Raw genomic sequence first — 13415 nt, forward strand, 5'->3', positions numbered from 1 at the left:
GGAGAATTTATCAGAAAATGACTAACCTTTTCACCAAGAGAAAGCAGTATAAACATTGACAATTACTTTAAGTTCTTTATCCTCCTAATATGGTGGAACCATACATAAACAATCAAGTTCACAAAGTTGCCACATCTAAGAATCATTTCTTGAAAAAATCATAATATCAGAAAAAATAAAAATGTCCAAATTTCTATATAGTGTGTGTGTGTGAATATGTGGATCAGCCTGAATTGAAAATCCATGACCAAATGCCTGTGGATGAATTGCAGATCTTATGAAAGGAAAATGCCTGGATGAACCAAGACATATGGGTGGTCCCCTATACAGTCAGAGAACTCACACCATCATCACTAACTTTTCTCACATCCTTCAAGCTGAATCAAGAGGTTTTAGAAATCTCAACTAATGTTCCTCATTATTGTGGTTCTGTCACGTTCCCATTGATATTGGGCAACAATTTGTTACTGGAGATCATTAGTAGACAAATCCTCATGATCATGGTTATGTGGTTGCCTAGCAACATTGCTCAAAAAGTCTCACATCTCACATGCTGTACAAAACTTCACAAACATTTTGACACATTTCCCTAACATTTTTAGATAAACAGTGAAATCAAAATGACCCACAAAACAGTACATCCACCATAGTGGACAAGTGGATAGAAACAACACAAAGGGTGGGTTGAAGAGGTCAGTGATTCTGGGGCTGTACTCGTCTGTGGGAGACAGGAGAACTGAGTGAGATGTAAGGGGGAACAGGCAGCTGTAAAAATCTATAAGTGAAACCGTCTGACTGATCTTGAAGCTCTTATAGGTATAAACATACGACTCTGCCAGAAATGACCCCAAGTTGACTGTGCGAGATGAGTTCAACAAGTATTTCTTTGATTTTATTTTATTTACTTAAATATTTAAATTTTGAATGGATTACATCTTATCCATATTGATATATGATCTGTTTAACAGCAGCATTCTGATCCCCATCCTTTTTCAGTTTTGGGTGATCCAAAGCCTGCCTGCTTTGCTTACCACTAAAGATAATTGTAACAGATAAATGAGAGGTGGTTGTATTACACAGTTAGACTGAATGCTGATCTGTTCTTGCATATATTGTTAGAGACTGCGGAGAGACTATGCCTCACTTGGTAATGTTAGTGGTTTGTGCATTGGACTGGGGGGAAAAGTGAGACTTATTACTAGGGCCCCAAGGGGGAAGAGGGCCCTTGAAAATTCTTGAAAAATATTTTTTATAAATTAAATGGCATTTTGAATGTAAGGCGAAATGTAAAGGTAATTTGTAAAGGGTATTTGCTGAATAACTTCTTAACTGACTGGATAAAACATGAAAACTGTTTAAGGTCACACTCTTGCTAAATGGTTTATTCCGCCTGCAGGACGGTAGGTTATAGGTAGGCTATTCACTTGTCAAATTGATGAAGATGTTTTCTTAAGTTGCTTGAATTTTGTCGATTTGCAAGTGTTTTGTCGATTTGCATGTGTTGTCATAAATTGCAGGTCGTTTGCACCCGTCGGCCACCGTACTGAGTTGCTCTGATGAGAATGGCCCTTGTAAGTCGCTTTGGATAAAAGCGTGCATGTGCTAAATGAATAAATGTAAATGTGGTGAGAATTATATATACTGAACTCTGTACAGGTTTTTTTAACAGCTTTAAAAACAGGTTTTTTTGTGGACCCAGCCTATTTCCACACAAAGGAAGGCTGCCTGTTCTATGTCTACTTTCATTTAAATCTGTGTATGTGGTCACATAGCTTTTCATGAACTGGCCCCCATTACAAACTAATTGAATAGCCCTGGTCTACAGTATGATAGCATTAAAGTATGGATGGTAACACACAACCCATTTATTACCTCCTGGTCGGGAGGAATGAAACGGGCATGGGGACGAAAGAAACATACAGTTGAAGTTATGAAAACTTCAGTATTTATGGCCGCCGCTGGCGGTCAATGATTCCCGGGACACCGAAATACCAGGGCACTTGGTCGGCATGTAGCTCCACTAGACTTTTTACGGAAAATTGTGTTTGTTCGGTCCCCAGGGTCTGTGACACAGACCCTGTCACTGTCACAGACAACAATGGTTTCGCATGAGACAATTAGGAAATATGAAAGCGGAGCTCTATAGTATAGTAATATATATTGGGGGGAAAAAGTGGCACCTCTGTAATATTTTTTGTACAGCTAGGGTTGTAACTGTGCACAAAAATCACAATTCGGTACCTCAGTGTTGAAGTCACGGTTTGGTTAATTACAGTACTGCTAGCCTTACATTCACTGACAAAATTGCTGATGCTCAACACGTTTAAGCCGGAATAATATTTTGAAAAGATGTGAAATGTTTTACACACACACACACTCTACTTTCATTACACACACACACACACAGAGAAACACACACACACACACACTCTACTTTCATTTAAATTTGTGTATGTGGTCACATAGTGTCTGCATATAGTCACATAGCTATACAGTGTCTTTTGTGAATTTGTGCATGCAGTCACATAGTCTCTGCATGTAGTCACAGCTATACAGTCTCTTTCACACACACACACACACACACACACAAATAGGAAGGCTGTGGTTCTATAACTGCTTTCATTTTGAGAATACTGTCACAGTCTGTATATGTAGTCACGTAGGTCTGACAGCTAGTTTCATGTCCCTTCCTGTCAAGGGTTTTCATCTTTGGGTGTATTTTGCTGTGTAGCTATTTAGTTTTGCTGTGTAGCTATTTAGCTGCTAGCCTATAGTTGCAGGAGCTACTCTAATGATGTTGTCTATGACGTGAAGAGATCAAACTCCCAAAAGACTGGCTTAAAATTGTGTCAAGAAAAATAGTTGAATACCAGCATAGTTTTTATAGGCTGCATTGTAATATGCTATCAATGCATGTAATTTTTTTAAGTCTCAATTTACCAGTTGCGCCCGGACCCCCTAACATTTTGGGGGGCCCAGAATTACTTTCTGTCATTTTCTAACAGCACCCCTGGGTTTGTGGATATGTTTTTAGAATACAAGTTATATTTCATTAAGCTCCCCCCAATTAGAACAGAATTTGTTGTAGAGAATCTACAGTTCCAGTCCAAGTTCCAGAGCTAAGATTTGTTTTGGTTCAGGAGGCCAACTGTACATGATTTGGGTGTGCAGCAGTACTACATTTTTCATTAGGTTTCAGTGCTGAAAATTCCAACTGTTTTTGTGCTAAAATAAGAATTTACGGCTCGTGAGAAATGTCTCCTATTACATTGGCTTATAGGTATAACCTATCTTTTGCCAGTGCACAGTAAATAACTTGTTTCCTTTTGGCACGATTCCTGAAAAGAGGATGAGTGGTTTCATTCAGTACGTTTGTTGTGGTGAAAACCTCTAGATTATTACCTGCTTTAGGGTACTGATCATCCTCCATGAAACCATCTTTGTCAGTGCACCCCAAAACATTCATCTTTTGTTAGAACATTTGACATTATTTACAAGAATATTTTAGAAACCACATCAAGGAAATGTCTTTATTGCAAACCCATTTCGGGTGATGGTTGTTTATACCAGCAGATATTGAGACACTGCAGGTTTTGTTTAATTGAGTAAATGTTTTCCAACGGATTCCAGAGACTCCCAGGTGACTTTCAGCCTAAAACCAGCCGGAGTCCATGTCCAGGATTTTAGATCATGTTCTGGAGCTTTCCACGTTCCATCCAAGGCACTGATGTATTGTCTTTCCACTGGCATGTTTGTATTCCCTTGTCAGAAATCCAGCATTTTTGCAGGGGCCCCAGAAAAAGCATGTAGGGGGCCAAAAAGAAACATGAACTGCATGGAAAACCTGACATGGCTTCACAGTAGCACTCATTCATTGAGGTGAAAAGAAGGGGGTGGCACTGCTATGGCTCATGAAGCACCGGGCTAATTTCTCACACAACAGGGGGAAGCAGGACAGCGATGGCTTTGACATTGAATGCAAATTCTCTCCAAGGGCCGTGTCCCACCAGGACTGTGTGAAACCAGGTGTTGGCTTGGTAGCTGGGAACACGACGTGGAGGTAAAGTTTTGTATCTCCAGGTCTTAGTTAAAACTGAGATATTCACAGACATGGCACAAGTTAACTGTTGATCATATATATGTGATTTTTCTTTTTCTTTATGCTTCCACTACCCTTGTTTCTTGCCTCATTCAAGGTTACATTTTAAGGAAACTGCTTCTGTGGCCTGAAGTTTACGAGTAACAGACAGCAATATCATGTTTCATGGGATTCACAAAGATCTATTCCCCACCCGTTCTGTTCCCTTTTAAGAGGTGTGCCATTTTTTCTCGGTTCACCTTTGTCCTTTTCACTTGCCAGAAGAGGTGAAAATTTCTCACCACCCCATCGCACTGTCTGCACCACGGTTAGCAGTCACAGCCTCTGACACATTCTGCTTTTAAAGGCTTACGCCAGGAGCCTGTTAATCCGCAGGTCTGGAGGGGAGAGGTAGTAATCAACTGCCCCTCTCCTCCCTTCTCCCACATATCCAAATATCATGGGCCAAGATTACCTGTGTGGTATCTTCCAATGCATGTGCCCAGTGCCCACATTTTTTGTCGTTCTGCCTACCCCTCCCTTAATCTCCTGATTCTCCATTAAAAAAGAGACTGCTCCAAGCCTGTATAGGGCAAAGCATTAGCATTTGCCTTTTATTACAGTCATCAAGATTTAGAGCGATGGATATATCCGCTCCTAGCACGCAGAATTAGTTAACAATGCATTATCTACATTTTTATGATGGCCATAACTCTCCAGTTTGCTCAGGGCTGAGGGGGAGAGGGAGAAAGGAGGAAAGAGCAGCCAATCAGAGCCCAGGCCAGGAAGGCCACATGACTGCTCTGAAACAGTAAAACTAACCAGTCGAGCAAAAGGAAGAAAAACCGAGAAGCAATGGAAAGAGAGAAAGAAAAAAAGAGGGGAAGAAAGACATTCAGAGCAAGTCAGTTTTTAATATAATAAATGCACTAGTAGAGCCCATCACGCTTAATAGAAGTTTCAATCGACAGTGGTTCGATGGATGGCTAGTTTCTTATGGGCATTTGTGAGGGATCCATGTGACTGGTTCTAACCCAACCCTTCTAGAATGTTCTGACTGCATTCAACATTAGTTTTGTAGACTGTAGGCCTTCAGATGGGCCAAATGAGTTTTAGCTCATTAATCTCAGAAATGAAAGTGATGTGTGATCTGAGATGTGTTTTACCATGCAGATGGGGGAAAATGAGATATAAGTCCTTAAGCTCATAAACATCATAAAAACCAAATCTAGAGAGCCAACTCAAACAGGTCATTGAAGTATTCAGCTCAACTGTCTCTGTTCAATTTATCCTTGCACACCTAGCTCAAACTCAGTCTCGTAAACTTTATTTTCAAGTTTCCCCTTCAAACCACTTTCCCCCCTACAATAACAAAAGTGGAAAATCCATAACACTATCACAACTTATGTCCATGCAATACCACATGCCAACCCATCTCTCTAGGCCAGCCTTGACCTCTACAATCCCATACAAAAGCCTTTGCTGCTCGAGCTGTAATCAGTGCTGTCTCCTACCCTCAAGATTTATGGCTACCCTTTGCATTCCATTAGTAATTGGCAGCTTCTTTTCAAGAAAGTCCCATAGATTGTTCTCACACTAGGGGGAAAAAAAATAATATATATATATATATATATATATATATATAAATAATATACTCTAATATAAAATAACTCTTTCCAGGAGACTATTGCAACACACACACACGCTGCAATAGTCTCCTGGAAAGAGTTAACTCTGAAGACATTTCTATTACAAAGGGATAATTTGCCTTAACTAGATAAAAGAAAATAAAAATTGAAAGCACACAGGAAGAAATCCAAAGGTGTGAATCATTGCTCAAGACATTTTTGAGGGCCTTTATACATATAGGACATGCCAGGCAGTAGAATGGGGGAGGATAAAAGCCTTAACTTAAAAACCATTGCTTATTGTATGAAACTGACAAATAGAAGCACTCATTTAAAAGGGATTGATTTGTGGATTCATTTCAATATTTCATCTTTACCTTTGCACACTAACATTAATACTAATGTTGGGATTAAACAAAAGGTTTTGACTACTGCATCAAAAAAATAAAATAAATAAAATAAAAAAAGTACACACACACACCTTATTCAGAGATGTTGAATGGAACAATTTCTCAAAACCAAAAGTGAGACACCTGGTGGTAGCCTCAGGAAACACCCATTTTCAACCACCACACAGTCCTTTTATTTTTTAAAAGTTGCAATTTTATTGCAAAACGTATTAAAACATTTTTAAAATGCATAAAAGGTTAAAAATCCAGCAGACATCATTTGGTCCCTCAACAAAAAACCCTAGAACAGAAAAAAGTAAAGGTTATGAAAGGGCAATAAATATAAGTCCATGGTCACCAAGTGACATTATTACTTACCATTGAAATGGAATGGGCAGTCCACAAGTGTGCAACATTCATTAACTGGTCAAGCACAGCTATCCAGTTCACTCAGCCTTGATCTAGAAAATGGGAAAGATTAAACTTAGCACAACCTGATACATTCAGAAAGGGACTCAAGTTACACACAAAAAAGGAGGCTGCTCTCTAATGTACTAACCACATAACCTTTCATGCACTAAAAACCACCATACCGCAGTCATACACTGGAGTCAATATAAAAGGTGGATTTCGCATCAACACTCAGTCGCACTTAGTAATAAATAAACCACCATCACACGCCATACAATAATAGCAGTCAAGGTTTGTCTCAACTAGCCAGTCAAGCATCAACCATCTTAAGAGGCAAAGACTAGACTGCTACCAGACATAGCGATAAAATAAATGAATAAACACACCATACATAAAAGAGTGTATTTAAAAGTTCTCTTCTTACCTACCAGTCTGGGTATATAAAATACCTTGACATTTGCTAGTCTTTCAAGAGCAACCACTTGTACTCAATAAGACTTGCTCAGCCCCTGCTTCTGGCTGGCTCAGCCCCTGCTTCTGGCTGGCTCCGTGCGAGGATCTTGCTACTTCCCTCCCTCAGCTGGTGTCTCCCAATAGCTAGCCTCTCAGCTGGCTCCTTCCATTGGCTAGCCCTTGAGCTGGTCTCCTTCCATTGGCTAGCATCTTTGCTCGGCATCTCTCATTGGCTAGTCTCGCTGTCCTGTGTGGCAGCTTGCCTCCGACTTGCAGTTTACTGGTCTGGTAGCTATGGTCCTAGGAGTGGGCTGTCCTGTCGTTTTTTCCTTTTCTCAAGCATGATGCTCCGTGGTTGAGAGGAACTGACATAACCAACTAAGTTCTAGCATGCAAGAGAGCTCTTAAGTGCTCAAAACAGCAGAAATCAAGCAGGAATTTCAGGTGGTTTCAATTTAGATTCAGTTCAAAAGCCCTTCCCTCCCTTTTAAAGGTACTTCGCCATATGCATGAAGTGCATCGTGTACATGATCTACAACTACAGTGAGAGCATAAAAGTGGCAGGTCAAAAGCTGTAGGCTATGCCTTTTGGGCAGCGACTCAAACCCAGCATTATTACCAACCACTAAAAACAGCAAAAGATGAAGAACGAGGAGTGATCACGTACACATTTAAATAAAAAAGGAAAAACTGAAGCTGTTTATTTAATCTTGATTCGCGGCGGGTTACATTTAAAACACACCCTTGTGGATGCAAAATAAGTTCTCTAAACAAAATTAAACCCTACCAATGACCTATTGGAATGCCTTACACTTCACAAGACAAATGAAAAAAAAAGCAAAAACTACAAGCTAATAACTAGCAGGACAGCTTTTTTTTTTCTTTTACAAATAAAAGGTTAAGAGACAAGAAAACAAGATATAAACTGGTGTTTCCTTCAATATGCGATCCTCCCTCTCCCCCTCCCTCCCTCGCCCAACCCACATGATTTTCCTCCCCTATTGTACACATCTCTTCGTGCAGTGGACGCGTTAGCATCCACCACACCGCTTGGCTGAGCAGATCTAGGGTTGTAAACCTGCTTCCTTGCTCCTTTCATTGCTTTCCTCCTTTCCCTGTCCCCTCTCTGGCTCTCCTCTCCTAAGCACTGTGGCCTGTTGGACAATACGGAACATACATATACACAGTTACCACTTTTGCACCTAGGTCTACCTCTCATCATTTAAGAAAATAATAAAAACATAGGGGGAGATCAGAGGACGCAAGCCGCAGAAGCAAACCTTCAGTTCAGCGAAGCTACACAAGAAGTCATTAGCGTGTGAGGACTGAACTTTGAAGCAGGAAAGCATTGCTGTATACATAATGAGGATTCTTGGAAAGTGCCCAATTAATAATTTCTTCTATGAGATCTTAGCTTGGGTGGAGAGTGAAAGTTTGCTGCTGGATCCTCCCCCCCCACCCCCCCAATCCCTATTCAATTACAAAGATCCACATCACAGCATCATAAAATGCAGGCATGGTCAGGGATGATCCTACCACAATAAAACATGTTATCCATCTCAATTTGGACCAATGTAAGCATTCTCACCGTAGCGTTACTGTCAACGTTTCAGAGGGTCATGGATGAACCAAGCACTCTAATCGAGGGTGAAAGAGAGGTGGTGTTGGTTTTTAAGGGAAGTACGGGTACTAATTGCCCACTGATAGGGGCGATGCTTACCCACGGTTTAGTATCGTCGGCCTCCGGAGCCTCCTCCATAGCCACCGCCAGATCCTCCACCATACCCACCTACAAAATGGCCAGCGAGTTCTCTTAAATACTAGTGGACGGCTGGGATACAGTTATGCTAATGCTACACTCAACATCTTGCTCCCCTTTTAAAGACTGAAAGTCAGACAGAACATATTGGATACAAAATATGAACGCAAGGGACAAGTAATGGGGATATGAAGACAATAAGCTCTGTCAAAGCCAAGTTCACTTAAAGAGCTCCAACATTAAAGGACCTTCATGAGGAAATACTCTATGTGACTTCCAAGAAGAGTTCTCTGAGGTTGAGATCTTGTATACTAGCTGGGTTTCCATTCCATATATACAGTAATTTCCTGTGTATTAGCTGCATTGTCTATAAGCCGCAGGACAGTGTTTTACGCAAGTTAAAAGAAACAAAACGTATGATAATACCATATTAACTGCCCCCATGTATTAACCTCATAGCTGAAGAAATTTTGCAAAATCAATGTATAAGCTGCGGCTAATAGTTGGGAAATTACTGTATGTGATTTTAAGTTGATGGAAACAGTATATTCACATTTGCTGCATTTCTACCAAGGGGTTTACTTAAACGTTGCCTTAAGACCTTATGTTTTGGTCCCACAGATTATCAAAACTCTTCCCCGATTATGTGAAAGTCCAGTTTTAATTTGCATAACACAGAAGATGAAAACACAGATACGCATTTTCTTTGGCTGAATTTCCATGAATGCGCATAGAATGTGTGAATAAGCTGAATGGAAACCCAGCTAATGGCTACTGTGGAGATGCATTCGTCTCAGTATTGGGTAAGATGGTTAAGCACAAGACGACTTACCACCATATGGGCCACTGTTTCTGCCTCCGCCTCCTCCGTAGTTACCACCCTTCATCGGGCCATAGCTGGAAGATGACTGGTTGTAGTTACCAAAGTCGTTATAATTGCCACCACCTCCAAAGTTTCCTGCAGAGACAGGCAGGATAAGTAAACACCCGTTTTGACACAGAAACAAAGTGCTTGGGAGGTATTGTGAAGTGACAAAATTTTGATAAGGAAATCTCTTCATAAGCTTCACTGACCACCACCACCGAAGTTGCCATTGCCTCCACCGCTGCTGCCTCCATTGTAGCCATCGTTGTAGCCACCACCACCACCATAGCCCCCACCCTGGTTGCCATAGCCACCACCTCCACCGCCTCCCCCATAACCTCGGTTACCACCGCCATAGCTCCCAGGACCTCCACCGCCATAGCCACCTGAAGGGAAAGAAACATATTAGTCAATTTCATTTGGCATGTGTAAAATCATGATGCTTCACAAAGTGATCACATGATTGCTAAAGAGTGCAACATCTGAAACTTACCACCATTTCCTCCATAGCCATTGTAACCATCTCCATAGCCTCCTCTTCCACCTCCATATCCACCTGTATTCAGGATGAGGGCAAACAGTCTCAGGAAAAACAGCAAGTTTCTGGTGTCTCATGTTCAGAGGTGTAACAGTCCAGCTTCAGAAAGTAAGACCTGCCATGTATTGGTTCTACCTGTGCACTTGACACAAGCGATTTCACTAATCAACTAATGTATTACATTTATACTGCTCAAAAAAATTAAGGGAACACTTCATTCATACACTGGATTGGTACTCTGACACTGTTTGGTTCTGAGCACAAGTAAAACTTTTGAGGGGAGTTTTATTTTGGAAGAACAGTCAGACATTCTGTGAATGTAGTAAAGGGTGGAAGATTTCAAAAAATGTGTTTTAAGAATTGTGGAAAACTGTAAGTGTTCCCTTAATTTTTTTGAGCAGTATACATTTAATCATTTAGACAACACTTTTAATCCAAAGTGACTTACATGTGTCAATTGTAATACAAGGGATTACACATCGTCCCCGGAGCAATTTTGGGGTTAATTGCCTTGCTCCAGGAGACAATGGTGGAAGCCGGGAATGGAACCCACAATTTTTTTTCCCGGCCACTGCATGCTAGCCCAGCTCCTTAATCACTACACTACCACTGCTCCTTTATCTTTTATGTAATTTACTTTACTTTATTTTATATTTTTAAAAAAAACCACACCAATATGTCTGACAACTGCCATTACTGTACGCTTCTGTCCTGTCACTGGCTCAAAACACGGTACATGACAAATAATAACTAAGGAAATCATTAAAACGGTCCAACACTGTAAAGTCCATTTAAATGGCTTTACCTCCATATCCTCCTCCACCACCACCACCTCTTCCAAAGTTTCCACCACCACCTCCTCCTCCTCCTCGGCCACCTGGACAAAGAAATGGGGACTTCAGTGAAGATATAATGCAAAGTTCAGACTACATTACTGATTACAAATAAGTCTGATTTCTATGGCTGAAATGCAAGTAAAAAAAAAAAAAACAGGCCATCCAAGCCACTCATCCAAAAGCTGAATGAATGGAAAGTATGAATAAATCACAATCACAAACTACAAGTAGATGTTTACGTTCAAATACCACCCATATTTACCTCTTGGGCTCATGCCAATCCTGTTCATCTCCTCCCGTGACAGGGCTTTCCTGACCTCGCAGTTGTGGCCATTCACTGTATGGTACTTCTGGACTGTAAGGACATTGCAGCAAAAAGATCAGCAGTGTGTTTGACTTCAGCAAGTTCTCTACAATCAGGCAGCACCATGACAAATACAGAAACATTGCCAGAAGGAAGATAAGGGATACATGTTTATAGAGCATTTTATAGCATAAATAAGAGAAAGGAATGTTTACATTTGCAGTAACTGCATTTCAGACTCAAGGCAAGAGTGCTCCATCCTTCAGCCCAGTTTTTGCAAATGTACTTGCAAAAACAAAGTGACCAAGGCCTCTTTACTGACAAGTTTGATGAAAGGCTTTAAAGGTTAATCAAGGTGTATTGACACGTCTGTTCATTGTGCCCATTGCTTAGTTTAGTAATCTGATCAATTAAAAGGACAAATACTTGGAGCCCCAAGTCCTTCACTTACTGACAATCCTGTCGACAGAGTCGTGGTCATCAAACGTGACAAAGGCAAACCCTCTCCTCTTGTCACTGTTCTTCTCAGTCATGATGTTGATGGCCTCAATCTCGCCAAACTGTATGAAGTAGTCCCGTAAATGGTGCTCCTCAGTGTCTTCCTTGATACCACCGACAAATATCTTTTTGACTGCTGTGTGTGCTCCAGGCTTGCAGGAGTCCTGTAAAAGCAAAAGAGAAACAAATATGATAGGTATGTATATGTTTAACTTTTATAAACACTGACTGAGGAATCCCTTTTGACGGATCTTATCAGCACTTATTTCTGGTCATATTGAAACTGACTGCAAATACCTCTCTGGAAACTGCTCTCTTGGGCTCAACTGCTCTTCCATCCACTTTGTGTGGACGGGCAGCCATGGCGTCGTCAACTTCTTTTGCATTGCTGTATGTCACAAACCCAAATCCTCTTGACCTTTTTGTCTCGGAGTCCCTCATGACCTAAGATATAGAATTGACTTTAGTCATTTATACTATTATATTAATAAATATTAAGAACCATGACCAAAAAAAAAAAAAAAAAAAACAGATGACAGCCACCCTGAATGCCCCTCACATTCATCTCAACAAATTCTACTCACCACGCAATCCGTGAGGGTTCCCCATTGCTCGAAATGTGCACGAAGGCTCTCGTCGGTCGTCTCAAAACTCAGTCCTCCTATGAACAGCTTGCGGAGCTGCTCAGGTTCACGAGGGGTCTATGAATGAAGGAACGTAACGTTAGCACATTTTATGAGAACAGTTAGACTTTGTGCATTTCCATGCACCGCCCAGCTAGCTAGAATATCGCATTACATTATAGCTCCCGACCTTCTTCTGTAATAAAAACAACAACAGTGCTTTATGTTCACCAGCTACCTCCACTATTAAATGTTTTGGTTTAGTTTGCATTCACGGGAAGCAACAGTCGGCCATTTTCGAGACGCCATTTTCATGGTACGAGATAATGCAAGCGAATGTGGGCCGCAAATGTACTGGCTAATTCAATTCTGATGCCAATATCCAAGTGTTGGCGAATTAACGCAGACATGAAGCTCACTCCCGGCAGACAGGCAGGTGAGGTTAGTTGACATTAACTTAACTTAGCTATCGATACTGCAAAGCTGCGCCCCAGGTAATACTGCTAGCAGGTAGGCTAGTTATCATTGGTTGGTGTAAAATGGCGCATTCGACTTAAACACGTTAGAATTAACATTAAGCAAAGGCTAGCACGATTAAAATGACGTACTCCACTAGTCCTCAACCCCAAACTGTGTGCGCCAGTATTGCATTGTTAAGTTCGACAAGAAAGTCCACTATTCACAAGCAAATGGAACAATGGAGACTCCAAGGTTGCTATCCGAGCTAACATCTATGGCTAGCGTTAGCTAACCAGCAAAATGCTCGAAGTCGGGCTGTTTGCATTATATCTGCTAACGCTACGCAGTTAAATACATATACGTTTACAAAAGCATTCCGAGAACAATAGTGAAACATATTAATAGACAATTAAGTCAATATACCTCTTTAGACATGGTGGTACGGCTCAGCACTGCCCTCAGCTGCCTACTACAGAGTCGACGCTTGCAGAGACAAACCCACTTTTGCTAGCTGCTACGCCAATGCGCAGGAGCAGTTGGCTATTTTACTGTCTATGGAAGTGAGTGAATGGTA

The 13415-nt window shown here is 41.0% G+C and overlaps 1 protein-coding gene across 5 annotated transcripts; it reads right to left on the reverse strand.

The window, feature by feature from the left end:
- Nucleotides 1-6286: 6286 nt before the first annotated feature.
- Nucleotides 6287-13375, reverse strand: hnrnpa1a (heterogeneous nuclear ribonucleoprotein A1a). Of its 5 annotated transcripts, none has more exons than XR_012983108.1 (12): nt 13265-13375; nt 12344-12460; nt 12057-12203; nt 11713-11923; nt 11220-11312; nt 10927-10998; nt 10077-10139; nt 9793-9969; nt 9551-9676; nt 8680-8748; nt 6474-6556; nt 6287-6396 (listed from the first exon to the last, which is right to left on the reverse strand). XR_012983108.1 is itself a non-coding variant. In XM_076268791.1 (11 exons), the coding sequence occupies exons 1-10, from the start codon at nt 13274-13276 to the stop codon at nt 8687-8689; spliced, it is 1080 nt and encodes a 359-aa protein (XP_076124906.1). In that variant the 5' UTR covers nt 13277-13375; the 3' UTR covers nt 7619-8113; nt 8680-8686. The 5 variants fall into 5 exon arrangements, 2 of the variants coding, with proteins under 2 accessions (XP_076124906.1, XP_076124907.1); XR_012983107.1 differs by lacking the exons at nt 6287-6396; nt 6474-6556 and adding exons at nt 7619-8113; nt 8548-8596; XR_012983109.1 differs by lacking the exon at nt 8680-8748.
- Between the last annotated feature and the right edge of the window lie 40 nt (nt 13376-13415).

Source organism: Alosa pseudoharengus, unplaced genomic scaffold, assembly GCF_046254945.1.
Source record: "Alosa pseudoharengus isolate Yale_2024_CS ecotype anadromous, Long Island Sound unplaced genomic scaffold, YU_APseudo_1.1 YU_APseudo_1.1_scf_5, whole genome shotgun sequence".
NCBI lineage: Eukaryota > Metazoa > Chordata > Actinopteri > Clupeiformes > Clupeidae > Alosa > Alosa pseudoharengus.